Source organism: Staurois parvus, unplaced genomic scaffold (assembly GCF_062004578.1).
Source record: "Staurois parvus isolate SC_StPar_1 unplaced genomic scaffold, SC_StPar_1.0 ptg001045l, whole genome shotgun sequence".
In the NCBI taxonomy this organism is placed as follows: Eukaryota; Metazoa; Chordata; class Amphibia; order Anura; family Ranidae; genus Staurois; species Staurois parvus.
Window position 1 is genome coordinate 3,846,917 of NW_028318841.1, and position 19,946 is coordinate 3,866,862.

Below are 19,946 nucleotides of genomic sequence, written 5' to 3' on the forward strand. Positions count from 1 at the left end.
AGATGGTAGGTTTGCTATCTAATGTTCCCCACAGAATGGTTTTGTCAGGTCCACTTCAATATTATGAACTGTCAATACCTTACAAAACTCTCCTGCCTTCTGTACATGTAGGTATGAAGTGTCTTTGCTCCACATGGCAGACGGTTGCTCCTGATCTGGATGATAAGGATTGGGAGGAACTATGGGACTACCCCTTTTTGCAATTGGCACAGAATGTTTTGATACCCCATGGCTACATAGAATATTCCTGGAGGCTTCTCCCCATTGTTGGAGATGCGCGGACGAGCCTGCCGATTTCACTCATATATTTTGGACATGCCTCAAAATTCAAACTTTTTGGTCTGAGTTTACTAGTTTTATTTATCGTTGACCACTATTGAAGTCCCCCTGAGTGTTGACCTCTGTTTGCTTCATTTAGTGGGCTCTTTGGCCTTCTGCTGAGCAATCAGGACCCTTGTTGGTTTATTGCTATTTTATGCATGTAAGGCTATCACCCTAAAATGGAATTCAAGGGAGTCACCTACTCTGAATTTTTTAAAAACTTTATTTAACAATGTAATAGCCCTATATAAAGCTACTTATACCTCATGTGGGTGCCCATAGAAATTTCATAGGGTTTGGGATCTCTGACTTGAATCCCGTTCCACTGTCACATCATATAGATATCAGATCCCCTATGACTTTTTGGGCCTTAGTCTTTCCTTAAGGTTTAGGGACACGATCAATCACAGGTACACTTTCCACTGTTTGTGGAACACATAGACCTATAGTTATTGGAGATTGTGGAGACGACTCAACTTTTTTCATGTTTTTTATTATTGATATCATTACTGCCTACTGCTGTACATAGCGTTGAGTGGATGTTAGTTAGGAATGTTTTCTTTGTTTTGTATTGCATTAAGCTGGCAAATGCCTCAAGGTTCTGTTTTGTACTACATATTTTGCAAAACCAATAAACAGAACTTAAAAAAAAAAAAAAGAACTAGCAATACTTTCTTACAGCCACCAATCAGAATCCAGCTACCAGATTCCAGCTTTTATATTCCATGTCAGATATCAATGTGATTGATGGTTGAAAGCACACAGAGTTCTCTGTAATTACATTGTGATGCAAAAGACCACAGAAGCATCCACATGGCAACTAGCAAACTGAGTTTTGTTCAATGGGCACTGTGGTTTTCTTAACAGTCTTTGCTAGTTGAAATGAAAGACCAGAAATAAATGTGACTTACTAAGCTGATTTTTTACTCCTTACCCTATATTATCAATATTAATAGAACAATTTGTCTTTTAGCTATGAACTGCTTAAAGAAGTGCTCTGTTGGGAGTTTAAAAATGAATTCCAGGTAGATACTCAAATGTTTTATTTAATACAGTCGGCTATTCTTTTTTTAAGATAATTTAAGATTCTTCTAAAATAATTAAAGTGTTACTAAACCCAGGACCCTGCATTCACTGTATCTGGTCTCCCACAGTACACAGAACATGGAAGTGAAGTTATTTTAGGAAATATAAACGGCTAAATATCTTTTCTCATCAGCAGCTAGAGCAGTCTTCTGACTTCAGCTGAGCACAGGTTAAAGCTTGTAGGAGGATGCAAACCCCTGACCTCTGTCTGGACAGTGCTGATTGGCCCTGTACTGATCACGTGTACTCTCCCAAGAAAAAAAAAACTCTCTGCAAACTGTGGGTTAAGGGATGACACCACTATTTTCTTTAAAATAAATCTAAACCCTAACAGGATAATATGTATTTTACTAAAAATAATGGGTTTATACTGTTCTTTATTCTATTATTACCATACAGGTCAGTGACTTTTTTGCTTGCCCACTAGATTTGAAGTATATACACTTTTCTAATGGACAGAGCATTGCCACTCCAAAACAGGTAGTGCCTAAACAAGGGTGTTCATGGCAAGGCCACCAGGTATTTTAACAAAAGCTGCTGATTTAAAAGGAATGAAACTTGCTTTTTCTAAATTTTATGAGCATGTTAAAGATAACATGGGATTATGGTGATCCAAGAGAAACTGGTGACACCCTACTGGCTGTGCTGTTGAGCACAAAATATATACATCACAAAAGTTGTTGGACAAAAATACAAATCCTTTGACAGATACAACCATTCAGATAGGTGTATTTCAACTGTGTATGTACGGTAACTGTTTTCTAGAACTTGTCAACCCAACAATAAAATATTTAGAGTTTTTTTTCCATAATTCTGCTCCATTCCTAAACTTGACAAGTCAAAAAAGTATCTACATTTTGGAAAATAATGTCTAAATATAAAGGGGAGACTGCTAAAGCTGGAGTGAATGATTGTAAGTGTACAAAAAGAAGCACAGTGTTATTCAGTGAATAGTGAAGAGGGAAGGCTTAAAGTTGAAGATGCCTGGTTGGAGATACCCATAGCTGAGTTTATTACATAAAGACTAAGAGCAATGTGCAAAGTGAAGGAGCCCATAGTGGCAAAGAATCTATCCTTCATTGCTCTAGACCCGGGTTCACACTGGTATGGCTTTGAAATTTTGCTACTTCAGCGTGATTTCAAAGCTGCACTTCACTGAGATTTGCACTGTTGATTTAATTGCGGCTTGCGACTTCGTATAAGAGAAGTCTATCCAAGGCACAATGAAATAGTGAAAAAGTAGTGTAGGAACCTTTTTCATAACCGTTGCAACATGATTTGCGGTGACATGAATGGTTCCATTGCTGGCGATGGGGTGCGACTTGTCATGAGATTTGGAACTATCAAATTGCATGACAAATCGCACCAGTGTGAAACAGGGCTAGTGCTAGTAAACAAACTTGTAATTGGCTGGTTATAGCTACAGCACATTTCCCACCGTATCATGTACATCTGACTATAACTCATTTATAATAAGGTTGGAGAAAATGTATGTGTGTTCCCCATTTAAACAAACTAGAGTCTAGGAAAACATGTTTTTTTTTCCATTAGATGATATACTGTAGGTCTCATTAGGGAAAGAGCTGAAATCTCATTCCAACCAGGTTCCCAGTGTCATTACAGCACTGATAAGAAAATAGCAACTAACAATTAATTCACTGAACTCTGCCTTTCTTTTCATATAAATTGTATGAATCCAACCCAAAACAAATGTGTACTCATGGGCAAAAATGAATCATCACGTCAAAGTAAAAGTCTATTAAACTAGAAAGGGAATGCCAGCTTTATATCATATTATGTAAAAAATGTACAAATAAAGAACTCAGCATACACTATATTGCCAAAAGTATTGGGAAACCCTTCCAAATCATTGGATTCAGGTGTTCCAATCACCTCCATGGCCATAAGTTTATAAAATCAAGCACCTAGGCATGCAGGCTGCTTCTACAAACATTTGTGACAGAATGAGCTGCTCTCAGGAGCCCAGTGGTACCATGAAAGGTTTCCACCTGTGCAAGTTCATCCGTGAAATTTCCTTGCTACTAAATATTCTTCGGTCAATTGTTAGTGGTATTATAACAAAGTGGAAGCAACTGGGAACAAAAACAACTCAGCCACCAAGTGGTAGGAGTAAAATGACAGAGCGTGGTCAGTGAATGCTGAAGCGCACAGTGTGCAGAAGTCACCAACTGTCTGCAGAGTCAATAGCTAAAGACCTCCAAATTTTATGTGGCCTTCAGATTAGCTCAACAGTGCGTAGAGAGCTTCATGGAATGGGTTTCCATGGCCGAGCAGCTGCATCCAAGCCTTACATCACCAAGTGCAATGCAAAGTGTCGGATGCAGTGGTGTAAATCACGCTGCCATTGGACTCTAGAGCAGTGCAAACCTGTTCTCTTTATTGGCGGTTGCCAGGAGAGCGGTACTTACCTGAATGCATTGTGCCAAGTGTAAAATTTGGGGGATGGGGGATTATGGTGTGGGGTTGTATATCAGGGGTTGGGCTTGGCCCCTTAGTACCAGTGAAGAGAACTCTTTAAAGCATCAGCATACCAAGACATTTGGGACAATTTCATGCTCCCAACTTTGTGGGAACAGTTTGGGGATGGCCCCTTCCTTTTCCAACATGACTGCACAGCAGTGGACAAAGCAAGAAGAGAGAGTTTGGGGTGGAGGAAATTGACTGGCCTGCACAAAGTCCTGACCTCGACCCGACAGAACATCTTTCGGATGAATTAGTGTGGACACTGCAAGCCAAGCCTTCTCATCCAACATCAGTGCCTGGCCTCACAAATGTGCTTCTGGAAGAATGGTCAAACATTTCCATAGACACACTCCCAAACCTTGTGGACAGCCTTCCCAGAAGAGCTGAATATTTTATAGCTGAAAAGGGTAGGCCAACTCAATATTGAACCCTATAGACTAAGACTGGAAAGTTCATGTGCGTGTAAAGGCAGGCGTCCCAATACGTTTGTAATATAGTGTAGATCTGCAGTCATTACCCATTGTTATGAAGAATGGATCAATGAAAGGAAGTGGGGAAAAAGCAGACACAGAGAGGGAGTAAGGTACAGCAATGCACACAGTCATGAGTTTTACATTGTATGGCAAAGGCAGTGGCCCAGAGCTTAGAAATGTACAGTGGATATAAAAAGTCTACACATCCCTGTTAAAATATCAGGTTTCTGTGATGTAAATGTAAAAAATGAGACAAAGAAAAATAATTTCAGAACTTTTTTCACCTTAAATGTGACCTATAAAGTGTACAACTCAATTGAAAAACAAACTGAAATCTTTTAGGGGGGGGGGGGGGTAAACATAAAACACTAAAATAATGTGGTTGCATAAGTGTACACACCCTCTTATAACTAGGGATGTAGCTGTGTTCAGAATTAAGCAATCACATTCAAAATCATATTAAATAGGAGTCAGTACATACCGGTCATCATTTAAAGTGCCTCTGATTTACCCCAAATAAAGTTCAGCTGTTCTAGTAGGTCTTTACTGACATTTTCTTAGTCGCATCCTAAAGCAAAAGCAATGGTTCGCAGAGATCTTTCAAAACATCAGAGGGATCTCATTGTTAAAAGGTATCAGTCAGCAGAAGGGTACAAATGAATTTCCAAGGCATTAGATATACCATAGAACACAGTGAAGACAGTCATCATCAAGTGGAGAAAATATGGTGCAACAGTGACATTACAAAGAACTGGACATCCCTCAAAAATTTATGAAAATACAAGAAAACTGGTCTGGGAGGCTGCCAAGAGGCCTACAACAACATTAAAGGAGCTGCAGGAATATCTGGCAAGTACTGGCTGTGTGGTACATATGGCAATCTCCCATATTCTTCATATATCTGGGCTATGGTGTAGGAGTTGCAAGATGGAAGCCTTTTCTTACAAAGAAAAACATGCAAGCCCGGATAAATATTGCAAAAACACATCTGAAGTCTCCCAAAAACATGTGGGAAAATGTGTTATGGTCTTTTGAAACCAAGGTTGAACCTTTTGGCAAGAATTCCAAAAGATAGGTTTGGTGGAAAAAAAAAAAAACACTGCACATCACCAAAAAACACCATACCCACAGTGAAGCATGGTGGTGGCAGCATGATGCTTTGGAGTGGATTTTCTTCAGCTGGAACTGGGGCCTTAGTCAAGGTAGAGGGAATTATGAACAGTTCCAAATACCAGTCAATACTGGCACAAAACCTTCAGGCTTCTGCTAGAAAGCTGAACATGAAGAGGAACTTCATCTTTCAGCATGACAACGACCCAAAGCATACATCCAAATCAACAGAGGAATGGCTTCACCAGAAGATTAAAGTTTTGAAATGACCCAGCCAGAGCCCAGACCTGAATCTGATCAAAAATCTGTGGGGTGATCTGAAGAGGGCTGTGCACAGGAGATGCCCTCGCAATCTAACAGATTTGGAGTGTTTCTGCAAGGAAAAGTGGGCAAAATTTGCCAAGTCAAGATGTGCCATGCTGATAGACTCATATCCAAAAAGACTGAGTGCTGGAATAAAATCAAAAGGTGCTTCAACAAAGTATTAGTGTAAGGGTGTGCACACTTATGCAACCATATTATTTTTTTATTTTTTATTTTTACTTCCCTCCACCTAAAAGATTTCAGTTTGTTGTTCAACCAAATTGTACAGTTTATAGGTTACATTAAAGGTGGAAAAGTTCTAAAATGATTTATCTTTGTCTCATGTTTTTACATCACAGAAACCTGACATTTTAACAGGGATGTGTAGACTTTTTATATCCACTATAGCAGTGAATATAAATTGCATAAACAATATCTAACCACATGATTAACTATGAACCAAAGAGGTGCCATGGCTTCCAGCAGGAGGATGTGGCCAATATGAATGGCAGCATTCTTTTAAGTAAATCACTGGCATACAAACCGCAAGGCAAATTATAGTCTTTTTATTGGTCATAATAAGTGCTTACCAAAGGAAGACATTGGGCTGGATTTACTAAAGGCAAATAGACTGTGCACTTTGCAAGTGCAGTTTGACTCATATTCCCCAGAGCTTAGTGAATGTGGTGACGCTTTTCTGATTTCCATCATCCAATCATGTGCATGCAAAAATGGTGTTTACAAAAAATAAATTCTTGTACCTGATTGGGTATTCTTTATGAAATACAGCTTCACAACATTCACTAGGCTCTGGGGAAAATCATACAACTGCACTTGCAAAGTGTACAATCTATTTGCCTTTAGTAAATCAAGCGCAATGTCTCCTAAAATGACAGAATTTGCAAATACTCCATTAGGAACAACCAGAGATCTGCCAGTCAGGGGTGTGTGGCAGTATTTGACAGTAAAATATATATTGTATACGCGGATATACACACATACACATTGCGTAAAGGTTAAGTTAGTCACAGAGCCTGAGGAGGCAACTAAAGAACGTAGGGTACTGTGTGTGCTCTTGGTGCTCTCTGCCACCATTATATTTATAACTGAAGAACAGTGATGAGCCAAACTGCCCTGGGCAGAAGGGTTCAGAGAACTTTGGATGCTTAACCCGAACCTCATTGAAATCAATGGGAGATGAATCTGTCAAATTAAAAACACAGATTTTCTGGGCTAATAAGAAAGGGAGTGTAAAATATAGCTTGATGTGGGGGGCAGGTGGGCACTCCCCTGGTGAACATGTGCCAATGCAAAACAATTTTTGTAAAAATTACATGTGGCAGGGAGTAGTGATTTTTTTTTTTAATCACTGACATTTACAAAGGAAAAAAGAGTTTTAAAGTGATACTAAACCCAGAACCCTGCATTCACTATATCTGGTCTCCCACAGTACACAGAACATATAAATGCAATTAGTTTAGTAAATAGAAACTGCTAAATACCTTTTCTCATCAGCAGTTAGAGCAGTCTTGACTTCAGCCCTGTACTGATCACATGCACCCTCCCAAAGGAAAAAAAACTCTCTAGCACATGCACACTAAATTGAGCATGTGCACAGTGACTCCAAACACTCAGTAATAATAGGAGATGTGTTGGGGCAATGCAAGAAGGGGAGGATAATAGAAGACAGGATCAAACAGCCTTTTACACAATGCAATGGATTAACCTTAGGTTCCACAGTGAGTGTAACAAGCATGCTTGACTGCATACACAGACTGACTTTACTGTTGTGGGTTTAGTAACACTTTAAAATGCCAACAAATGATATCACCCTCCTGGCTTCTTTTTTAAAAGAAAGTACAGCAGAGACTCCAAGGAGACACCTAAGGATCTGTTATGTATTCTGGGGGACCTTTGGATGGGTCTGGTTCTGTGTTCTTCGGAAATTACATTTTATTTACTGGCAATTAAACTGTTTTTCATAGCACATCCTACAGCTAGAATGAAAAAAAAATGCTAAGAGTGCCCCCACAAAATCTCTTTTGAGTGTGCTGTGGATTTTAAGGGGGTACCTCAAACAATAAAAAATATCATTAGGTCCCCCTAAAACACCATGCCAGACCCTTAATCCGAGCATGCAGCCTGGTTGGCCAGAAAAGGGGGGGTGGTCCCGGAATGGGGATGAAAGTGCGGATGGACTGCGCACACCAGGCCACATACACTCAAAATGTCTATGAGGACAAGGACCTCTTCCCAACAAACCTGGCCCGTGGTTGTGGGAGTCTTATCAGAATCTGGAAGCTCCCTGTAATAAGGGGGGCCCCAGATACTGCCCTATCCCCCTACATACAAAAAAAGATGTAGCCTACATAAAAGACAGCCAAACATTTGACAACACCTTTAATAAAAAGAATCTCCAAAAATTATCCCTTATTGTAAATCTATTCATAACCCGGTAAAAGCTCCACAAGCTATCATCAGTTTTTTTAAGAGAAGAGGTGGGATTAGCAGTGACACCACTGACTAACTAAGGCCATGGCCATATTTGGTCAATGTCACTGCTCAAACGTGGCCAGTTTTGGCAGTGATGTCACCACTGTCCCTGCCCCTTTGGTTACGAGGCCAGGGAATCCCAGTGACATCAGAGGTTCCTAGGGATGCAGCGAGTGCAAGCACCTGCCCTCTCCCTAGCAATCAGTGATACCGGGATGCTGTCATATATAGCAGTGATAAAAATATTAGCGTTCTTTGACAGTACCACAGAGTTAGTTGGTTATAGACAGGTACTTCCTGTCCCTGCTTGCTGGGTGAGAAACCATGATTGGAGGACTGTGACACAAAATTGAACCACCTGACCATCTATGCAAGAGCTGCTGTTTTATTCTATCCAGGCCAGAAGCAGGGATTATTGGCAATTATTCCCATATTTAAGAGTTTAATATTTCTGCCCATAGCTTCTGGGTGTATATATTTAAAGACAAGTGAAAGAAGTATATCTGTCCCCTTGTTCTTTTCTCATGTGCACTATGCCAGATAGAGTCTGTGATGCTGTGTGTATGTGTAGTGGTCACTTTGCTGTATGTTAGTAGGTGAACCTGTTTATTGCAATAGAGTTTATATGCAGCTCCTTTTATTTTAGTTAACCCTGTCTGTTAAGGTCTAGAATTTTATAACCAGCATAGCCTAGAGCCAGGTTAGGCATCCAACGGCCACTTGGTAGTTAAGAGGTCCGGTTGTATGAAAGATCAGAAGCTATATGGTCTAAGCCCCAGAGAAAATAGACTAGTTCCAGTAGCACACCATGGTTCCAGACCTGTTGGACAATGGCTGGAGGGTCTCCCCATCATCACTGATCTTGTCTTCAGGTACATTGCATTAGGACATATGCCGAATTGCAATCATCCTAACAAGACCCTGCAACTGGACTTTGCTGCATCATTCATTTGGAGGTATCTTTAATAGTAAGTATATATTGTATACCCGGGCATATGTGCACAATTCCACCAGGACTCTTGTTGGGCCTTTGCCAATAATACCTGTTTGTACAATGGATGAACTGTATTTACTATTACTAATCTTTTATTGTATACAGTAAAGTTTGTATTGTTTCCATACTGGTGTACATCTATATATTTATGGTTAATGTTATATGCTGGCTGCAGTAAATCATCTGATCCCAATTACTTTGACTAGATTACTGATTACATTTCCACGAAGGAAATCCCCTTTGTTCACAGAGGCCCTGTCCTGGGTGAAAGCACTGCCAACTTTATTATCAAACCCACCCTTCCACTTAAAGAAAGGTTCTAGTTCTCTTATGTCCCTACATGTTTAGCGCAATATTCTGTTTGGGGAGGGCTATTTGCCATAACTCCCCCAAACTGGCTACACACTTTCATTTAAAACACATGCAAGACGATTTGACAATCAGTAACTGCGAATACATATGGAGTTTCTTAAATTCCTAAATGTTTACAATCTAGACAAACTGGTAACCCCCCCCCCACATTTTCCTTAACGTTTTCCCTACCTTCTTTCTTTTTAAGCAGACATATGATTAGAGCTTGTACTATTAGCAGGAATCAGCAATGATACATTGATTACTGGTTAATTTTATTAGTAACAAAGTCTGGCCATGTGCTTGCTCTGCTGTTAGTGACATTAGTAGGAAGCACATGGATTGGCAAATGTATGTAGCAGCTCTGATTTCTAGAAGTGAATAAAATCTACTAAGCCAACCTACCTACAGAGCCAAACCGCTCCACAGCGTATGATAACAGATCTAGTGGCATTGTGAAAAGAAGAGGTACAAGGATCAGAACATAGAATCACACTTCATACACTGTGTACATATGCTTCAGTCCCTAGGAACATTATGGGAGCTAACCAGATGGAGAAATATCACAAGGATAACAACAGATGTGAGGTGAGTGCCATGTCAATGGGCAACAAATAATGGCACCAGACACCAATGGCTGGCAGAGACAACAGCGGTTGATCACCAATGTTCACCTGATCGATCACCTGATTGATCACCTGATCACCAATGTTCTTCCCTGAGATAAACCAACTCTAAAAGTTTTTGGCTATGGTCCACGTCCTTTCTCCATAGTTCTAAGCATGCACAGTTAGGTGAACAAAATAGTTGTTGAAATTGTATATAAAGGTAATTGGCAAAGTGAAGGTGCAGAGCACCACATTACAGTTTACGAAGGTCAAAAAAAACTGATATGTGTTTGCCAACTTTTAACATCATTGATCTTAGCTCTGCCATAGTATATAAGCTGGACAGGTGTGGACTATTCTCTCTGTAAACTACAAATTTACTCCATTTACAAACTGCTATGCAGCACTGAAATGCCATACTGTAAGGTTTTACATTGACAACACTAAATATTTTCTATACATGCAAACTAACTGCAATCAAACTTAACAAAGCCAAGAATAAACAGTAAATAAATAGCTATGCATTAAATCAACCATATACATCAAACAGCAGTCACACATGCAGTTGTAATAGAGATCTGTCTTACGAAGCCACTTTTCATAAACATGCACGCTTGGACTGCAAGTGCACACAAGATGTGGAGTGAAGGAGAGAGCAGGAAGACATCCCCTGCTCCAGAAAGATCTTGAAAAAGCAACATGAGTGGATGAAAAAGGTCATCAGTGCTGAATATCTTCAAATCCACTGGCTAAAAATGTCAGAGGTGTCCACAAGAATAAGCAGAATTGCCCAATCAGGCATATTATGTCTATAGTCATGCAGGTTAACTACCAACATATAACCCTAATATGGTAAACTAGTTATTGTCATAAAAGAGATTTTAAAGGAAAATTTTCTCAAGCCTGTGCAATAATTTAACTGAGCACACAAAACCTTCAGTGGAAACTGCAGGTTTGATCAGCAGCTCCTTATAGACGGCTGAAGCTGTATATCTCTGTAACAATGGAGCTGTGCACTGATGAAAACAACCCTCTTTAATAGACACTGAAGTCACTTAATCCCTTAAAGCGTTGTTACACCCAAAAACAAACATGTAATATATTGCAGCTTAACAATTCTTAGTGGCTGCTTTAGTATTCTTTATAGGCAGCTTACTACATCTCCTAGTGATCTGGCCAGTAAGTCTGTTATCTTTCAACTTACTTTAACAGAATAAGCTGTCCAGCAAAAGTGGCAGTTAGAGGATTGAGGCAAACCGTTTAATATTAGTAGGGGTAATTACAATGGTCAGCTTTTATACATGTACATAAAATCTTTATCCCAAAAAGGAAAAAAAAATGTTGCTGTACTGTTTAAAAAAATATTAGCTGGGAGCAGAGCGTGTCCCCTGGCATCCCCTCCCTCCCTATCCTGGTATCCCTTCCTATTTCTTTACCCTGTCTTTTCCTACTTGTATCTCTGCTCTATGTTTGAGTCTGAACTCTTTATTTGTCCTATAATGGGTAGAAAATCCATTACAGTTATTGAAAAGATGTTACTTTGATTGTATTTTCAAAGGCAGTGAAGTGGAGATTAATCTAGGTTCTATACTTTGCCTTTTTGACAGAATGATATCAGTGGTTATGCTTCTTTAACATACAAATGTCCTTTACCAACGGAATTCAGCTTACAACATTTACATACAGTTGTGCTCAAAAGTTTACATATCCTGGCAGAAACTGTGACATTTTGGCATTGATATTAAAAATATGAATGATCATGCGAAATAATGCCCTTTTATTGAAAGATGATGATCATATAAAGCCATTTATTATCAAATAGTTGTTTGGCTCCTTTTTAAATCATAATGATAACAGAAATCACCCAAATGGACATGATCAAAAGTTTACATACCCTGGAATGTTTGGCCTTGGTACAGACACACAAGGTGACACACACGGGTTAAAATGCCAATTAGAAGTTAATGTCCCACATCTGTGGCTTTTTAAATTGCAATTAGTGTCAGTGTATAAATAGTCAATGAGTTTGTTAGCTCTTATGTGGAAGTACTGACTAGGCTAGATACTGAGCCATGGGCATCTGAAAAGAACTGTTAAAAGTCCTGCGTAACAAAGTAATGGAACTTTATAAATATGGAAAAGGACATAAAAAGATGTCCAAAGCCTTGACTATACCAATCAGTACTGTTAATTAACCTATTAGGAAGTGGAAAGTTCAGGGATCTCTTGATACCAAGCCAAGGTCAGGTAAACCAAGAAAGATTGCAGCCATAACTGACAGAAGAATTGTCTGGGATTCAAAGAAAAACCCACAGGCAACCTCAAAAGAAATACAGGCTGCTCTGGAAAAAGATGGTGTGGTTGTTTTTAAGGAGTAGAATACGGTTATACTTGAACAAAAATGTTGTTTGGTCGAGGTGCCAGAAAGAAGCTTTTACTGCACAAATGCCACAAAAAAAGCCCAGTTACAATATGCCTGACAACACCTTGACATGCCTAACCAATCCTTTTTGTGTAATTAATGCATTAAAAGGCTTCTTTCTGGCACCTCGACGATGCAGCTCATTTTGGTTCATGTGTCATCTTATTGTGCCCCTTAAAAAAAACAACCACACTGTCTTTTTCCAGAGCAGCCTGTATTTCTTTTGAGGTTGCCTGTGGGATTTTCTTTGAATCCCGGATAATTCTTCTGTCAGTTATGGCTGCAATCTTTCTTGGTCTACCTGACCTTGGCTTGGTATCAAGAGATCCCCAAACTTTCCACTTCCTAATAGGTGATTTAACAGTACTGATTGGCAAATTCAAGTCTTTGGACATCTTTTTATGTCCTTTTCCATCTTTATAAAGTTCCATTACCTTGTTACGCAGGACTTTTGACAGTTCTTTTCTGATCCCCATGGCTCAGTATCTAGCCTAGTCAGTGCTTCCACATAAGAGCTAACAAACTCATTGGCTATTTATACACTGACACTAATTGCAATTTAAAAAGCCACAGATGTGGGACATTAACTTCTAATTGGCATTTTGACCCGTGTGCATCACCTTATGTGTCTGTACCAAGGCCAAACATTCCAGGGTATGTATACTTTTGATCATGGCCATTTGGGTGATTTCTGTTATCATTATGATTTAAAAAGGAGCCAAACAACTATTTGATAATAAATGGCTTCACGTGCTCATCATCCTTCAAGAAAAGTGCATTTTATGGCATGATCAGTCATATTTTCAATATCAATGCCAAAATTTCACAGTTTCTGTCAGGGTATGTAAACTTTTGAGCACAACTGTACATAAGCTGCCTATATGGATTAATAAATATTATTTGAATGCACTCTTGAATTGAATGGTGGATGCTACATTTTTCTGTATCAATACCGAACCATATTATCAGTTGAAAAAGAATAAACCATCAGACAATATGCACATTATTTATTCTTAATACAAATGTATGGAAACAGAAATGTTTGCTGAACTTTGGCTTTAATTCATTAGTCAAGTCTAACACTACCCTCTGTCCAGCTTGACAATGTTGCTGTCCAAAGGTGTCTCCATTGCTCCTCCATAGAGTGGAGATTCTTTAAAGAGCAGTGCATACAAACTGAAATTCGTCAGGCTGAAATTCAGTTAATGTGCACTACTGTCTGTTCAGGAGAAGCCAGTCTAACAACTGACTTCTGTTGAACGGTCATGCTAGAAAACCAGTGCTGATATGTGCATTCTGGCGAGTGGGGAGTTCCCACCGTCAAAATACAAAACTGCAGCAGGAGAGATCCCTGCAAACAACTTGCTTGTGGGGCAGCACAGTGGCTAAATTGTGGGGCAGCAAAGTGGGTAAATGGTTAGCACTTCCGACTGGCAGCACTAGGGTCATTGGTTGAATCCTAATCATGGCACCACCTGCCTGGAGTTTGCATGTTCTCCCTTTGCTTGTGTGGGTTTCCTTCAGGTACTCTACTTTCCTCCCACACTCCAAAGACATGCTGGTAGGTTAAGTGCCTCCTGTCTAGATTGGCCCTAGTATGTGTATGTAAGAATGTGAGTTAGGGGCCTTAGGTTGTAAGCTCTTTGAGGGTTAGGGACTGATGTGAATGTACAATATACAGTGCCTTGAAAAAGTGTTCATACCCCTTGAAATTTTCCACATTTTGCCATGTTTCAACCAAAAACATAAATGTATTTTATTGGGATTTTATGTGGTAGACCAACACAAAGTGGCACATAATTGTGAAGTGGAAGGAAAATGATTAATAGTTTTAAAAATGTTTTTTACAAATAAATATCTGAACAGGGTGGCGTGCATTTGTATTCAGCCTCTTTTACTCTGATACCCCTAACTAAAATCTAGTGGAACCAATTGCCTTCAGAAGTCACCTAATTAGTAAATAGAGTCCACCTGTGTGTAAGGAACACACCAGACAGGTCAGAGATAAAGTTGTGGAGAAGTTTAAAGCAGGGTTAGGTTATAAAAAATATAAGGAACAAAAGGTATACCGCTCAGGCAAACAATCCAGATCAATCCACGACAGGTGCAGGCTCTGGCTCACCACCACACACGATGCAACAGGAAGAAGGGTCAGCCGCACACCGGAGGATAGATGAATATAGCGGTTATGATTAAGCACAAGATCATGTGAAACGAGTTAACAAATCCTGTATTTATGTCCTGGTGTTCTGTGTGTCCTATGGACCAATAAATACACACTATATTCATCTATCCTCCGGTGCGCGGCTGACCCTTCTTCCTGTTATAAAAAAATATCCAAGCTTTGAAAAACTCACAAAGCACTGTCCAATCCATCATCCAAAAGTGGAAAGAGTATGGCACAACTGCAAACCTACCAAGACATGGCCGTTTACCTAAACTGACAGCCCAGGAAAGGAGAGCATTAATCAGAAGAGAAGCAGCCAAGAGGTCCATGGTAACTCTGGAGGAGCTGCAGAGATCCACAGCTCAGATGGGAAAATCTGTTCACAGGACAACTATTAGTTATGCACTCCACAAATCTGGCCTTTATGGAAGCGTGGCAATAAGAAAGCCATTGTTGAAAGAAAGCCATAAGAAGTCCTGTTTGCAGTTTGGGAGAAGCCATGTGGGGGACACAGCAAATATGTGGAAGAAGGTGCTCTGGTCAGATGAGACCAACATTGAACTTTTTTGTCTAAAAGCAAAACGCTATGTGTGATGGAAAACTAACACTGTACATCACCCTGAACACACCATCACCAAAATGAAACATGGTGGTGGCAGCATCATTTTGAAGGGATGATTTTTTCAGCATGGACATTGAAGCTAATCAGAGTTGATGGGAAGATGGATGGAACCAAATACAGGGAAATTTTATAAGAAAACCTGTTAGAGTCTGCAAAAGACTTGAGACTGGGATGGAGGTTCACCTTTCAGCAGGACAACGACCCTAAACATACAGCCAGGGCTACAATGAAATGGTTTAGATCAAAGCATATTCATGCGTTAGAATGGACTTGAAAATTGCTATTCACAGATGCTCTCCATCCAACCTGACAGAGTTTGAGCTATTTTGTAAAGAAGAATGAGCAAAAATTTCACTCTAGATGTGCAAAGCTGGTAGAGACATACCCAAAAAGACTTGCAGCTGTAATTGCAGCAAAAGGTGGTTTTACAAAGTATTAAGGGGGGCTGAATACAAATGCACACCACACTTTTCACATATTTATTTGTAAAAAAATTATGAAAACCATTTATCATTTTCCTTCCACTTTACAATTATGTGCCATTTTGTGTTGGTCTATCACATAAAATTCCAAAAAATACATTTACTTTTTTGGTGGTAACATGACAAAATGTGGAACATTTTTTCATTCAACCAGCTGATTGAATGAAAAAAAAAATGTACGTATATTATATACATAAACTGTATATACCCTGCTTAAGACATGAAGGGGTTTATTTACTAAAACGGGAGATTGCAGTTGTCCATGGTAGAAAATCAGCTTCTAACTTCAGCTTGTTCAATTGATCTCTGTCAAAAACACCCAGAAGCTGATTGGTTTCTATGCAGAACTGAAGCAGATTTTGAACTATCCAGTTTTAATAAATCAATCCTGAAGTGTGTTACTGGCCAATTCACCAGCTGAAAATAAAAAACTGGTAAGCCACAATATATTAAATTCCTGTTTTGGGGTTAGATATTGCTTTAAAAGACAAGTAGGTGATGGTCAAGCAGGATATACTAAGCTCAACTATGGCAGAAAATGTCAATATTGTACATAGCTTCACTTCAAATATTTATTGATCTGCTGATTGTTTTAGCACATATCATAAGCTTTACTGACAGATACAACCAGACATCCCTGGCTAGCAGTTTGCATTAAATATGTAAAGTGTTAAGTGCAATTATGGATTTTCAGGTTTTTATCAGGTTTACTTTAACCATGTTGCCAAAATGTGAGAACCAAAAGATATTTTCATCACAGATAGAGGCCAGGTGAATTATAAAAATAAATGAATAAAAATATGCTTAATTAGGGGTTCAAAAGGTAAGTTTGTTTTAAATAAACTCAAATGCTGGGGGCTTCAAGGTAGTGTTGCGAATGGTACTTTTGGTAGCCAGAAGGAGAAATGGTCATCACAGCAGATGAGAGATTTACAAATAACTAGGCTATGCGTTGGCTATGCCAAGCCTTTTAAAAGTTGAGAACTGCATACCAGAAGAACAAAGTTTGTTCAAAGGGTTATAATAAATAGAGTAGTAAAATATGCCAACAAAGCAACCAAAACTCAGTATTCATAAATTTTATGTGACGAAATGTATATACTTCCTTCTGGAAATACACTTTCACTCATGTAAATATTTAACAAAAGTGCTTTACAAAGTGCCACTGACATCTTAACTTGTAACATAACAAACTACTAAATAACGTTTGGAAGAAAAAAAACCTCTGTTGATTGGGTGCCCTTGCTCCTAACAATGATACACGTATGGATAAACTCAACACAGTTTCAGGAGTATGTGGCGATTCTTTCTTGGGGGCATGTTGAGGATGGAAGATGTACATGAAACAAATTTTGAGTGTGTAGTTTTAACCAACTTGTGATGACCCTATTTTTACATTTTCTCCCAGGCTGGTCCCATTGGTAGGAGAATAGTCATTTTAGAGACAGTATCGCCAGAATTCTAAAATCCTTGTTAAATCCCTCAGATGACCCAATGCACATAGCACTTTGTCCCATTTAAATCTGTGGTGTTGTTGCTGAGCACCATGATCAGTCAGCTTTTTTCCATGCAGCTCCACAATGGTATGTTTATTGGATGAGTGGCCGATCACATGGTCACCATATTTAACCAACAAACCGTGACAAATGTTCATACTGCCTACTTTCATTTTTAATCTTCTTCCCTTTCACTCAAAGCAGCTGAAAAGAAATAGGGGATCTATGTGGCCAGCACAGTCACACTGTAAAATAAATACATAATTACATAAAAACATGTTAAAAATATGTGAATAATAGATTAGTGTTTAAATTTAGTCAGATTAATTCATTGGTGTTAAATCAATCAATTCATTTTTAAAATTTTTAACAGATTGCCTCAAAGGCCATCTCTGGGAAGAATTATTACGTAAATATTTTATTTACTTTCTAAAGAAAATGGAAGAGGTTTGCATTAAACGGGGCATTGAATAGAGCTTCAAAAAACCTGTTCAGGGACCTAGAAATAAATGTCATCACCCATCATTTTCCCTATACCCACATCTATGCAAATGTATTGTTTGGTGATCAAAATCAAGGCATTCAGGACACAATTCCAATTACTTACACGACATATCTCTCATGTTCACTAGTTGCTTTAGCTATATATTGTGGCTGTTTTAACTCACATTTCCCATAACTGCATACTGATTAACAAAAAGCTACTAATTTTGAGTGTTTCTTTGCTCAGTTAAAAGGTATTGGCTTGTAGGGAAAAAAAAAATCTGCATTCAGTAAAAGCATTATGGAGACACGTCTGTATTTTACCTTGAACTCTCTGTAGCTTGGGTTTGGCGAACGTCAATGGCAAATTTAAAGGAATAAAGTGCTCATGATTGCAGATTGTTTGTAGAAACTCAAATTTATATTCACTTAATATCTATAAAGAAACAAAAAAAAAAAATAGGTCACATGCTGTTTGGTTTGAGCCAATCACAAAACTTCAGATGTTTCAGGTAACAAGTACCGTACTACTGTGAACTACTAACTGAACATTACAAAATGTGCTGGTATCAAAGTTCACTCACATAACCTTTAATTTATATTTCATTTTATGCCAGACTTACTAAATTTCTCACACCATTTCTAGATGACACTGCAGTCACTTGAGATGTGACTTTGCACTGTGCAACCTCCCTCTCATGCTTCAGTGTTAGTGGATGAGGCTACAGCAGGAGGCAGTGAATGAACCAGTAAACACACTGCTTGCCTTTTCAGATTCAGGTTCATGAAAACATGGAAACTATAAGGATTTATCAAGACATACATGTACCCAAGAAGAATGTCAAAAACAAAATTAGAGGTCTTTTACCTTCATAATTTTCAATGTTAAAAAAACAAAGTTACACTCACTTAGGTGGAGCATTGATTTGATGCTGCATTTGTCCTCCACCACTTCTTACACTGAGAACAGGCAATAAAAGACTGCTGTTCGCTCGGTTCTTGGTCTTTACTGAGCAGAGAAAGGTAACTGTCAGTCGCCGTCTCTCTGCTCAGTTCCTCCAATGCTCACTGGAGCGCCGGGCTATGGAGGGGGCGAAAGCGACTGGCTCAGGCTCTCAGAGGCTCTGTGATAGGCTGTGCCATTTGCCTGTCTTGATTCTGACTTTAAATCTGGGACATCTCCAGAGCCTGGGCCAGCTCTGTTATGTCAGCTGATAGCGGACTTTAACCTGCTGTTGGCTGAAAACGGCTCACAGGAGTGCAGAAGGAAGTTAACTTCTGTGATCCATAGAAGAAGTAAGGACAAAAAAAGGTTGTAGTAAAAAACATGCATACTTGCAGTAAAAACCTCAGCCAAAAAAGCATTGGAGTTAGCCACACCTAACAGAGATACAGAGGACTCCAATGAAGGATAGACTCAGTAGGTGCGCTGCAAGCAGCCCCGAAACAGTTAGTACAGTGTGAGCTGGGCACCCATTACAACATGACTGTCCCTCCCTGTGTCTAGAATGAGACACGTTGGTGTATGGCAATCTCGAGCCAAGCTGTGTGCATCTATAGACACGCAGCTTGGCCCCACCGCATGTTCCCTTCGCACAGGATTTGACTAATAGCAGCTGCCGAGTCTCTGTGAGAATAGATGGAGGGGAGAAGAGCTGCTGTAGATGGGCACAATGCTGGATCAAGATTGGTGGATCAGTGCTGTAAAAAATGTCAGGGGAGCACAGGATGGGAGGTCAGCAGGGCAGTGTACAGGGGGTCAGCAGTTTGAAGGGCAGTGTATAGTGGTCATTAGAGAGGAGCATAGGGGTCAGCAGGGATGAGGATAGGGGTTTGCAGGATGAAAGAAAGGGGTCAGCAAAAGAGGTCACTGCTGGCAGGGCAGAGGTCAGGGGTCTTTGCTGGCAAGGCAGAGGACAGGAGTCACTGCTGGCAGGGCAGAGGACAGGGGTCACTGCTGGCAAGGCAGAGGACAGGGGTCACTGCTGGCAAGGCAGAGGACAGGGGTCACTGCTGGCAAGGCAGAGGACAGGGGTCACTGCTGGCAAGGC

The 19,946-nt window shown here is 39.6% G+C and overlaps 1 protein-coding gene across 2 annotated transcripts in view; it reads right to left on the reverse strand.

Annotated features, from left to right (window-relative positions):
- DOCK11 (dedicator of cytokinesis 11) overlaps nucleotides 1–19,946 on the reverse strand; it is a 318,014-nt gene that overhangs the window by 174,252 nt on the left and 123,816 nt on the right. Inside the window, exons 30-31 of one of the 2 annotated variants that reach the window (XM_089657959.1) lie at nucleotides 18,220–18,331; nucleotides 10,021–10,059 (exon numbers count right to left, since the gene is read on the reverse strand). In XM_089657959.1, the coding sequence (XP_089514085.1) occupies nucleotides 10,021–10,059; nucleotides 18,220–18,331 (151 nt within the window). The remainder of the gene's footprint in view (nucleotides 1–10,020; nucleotides 10,060–18,219; nucleotides 18,332–19,946) is intronic. The other variant, XM_089657960.1, reaches the window with a different exon arrangement.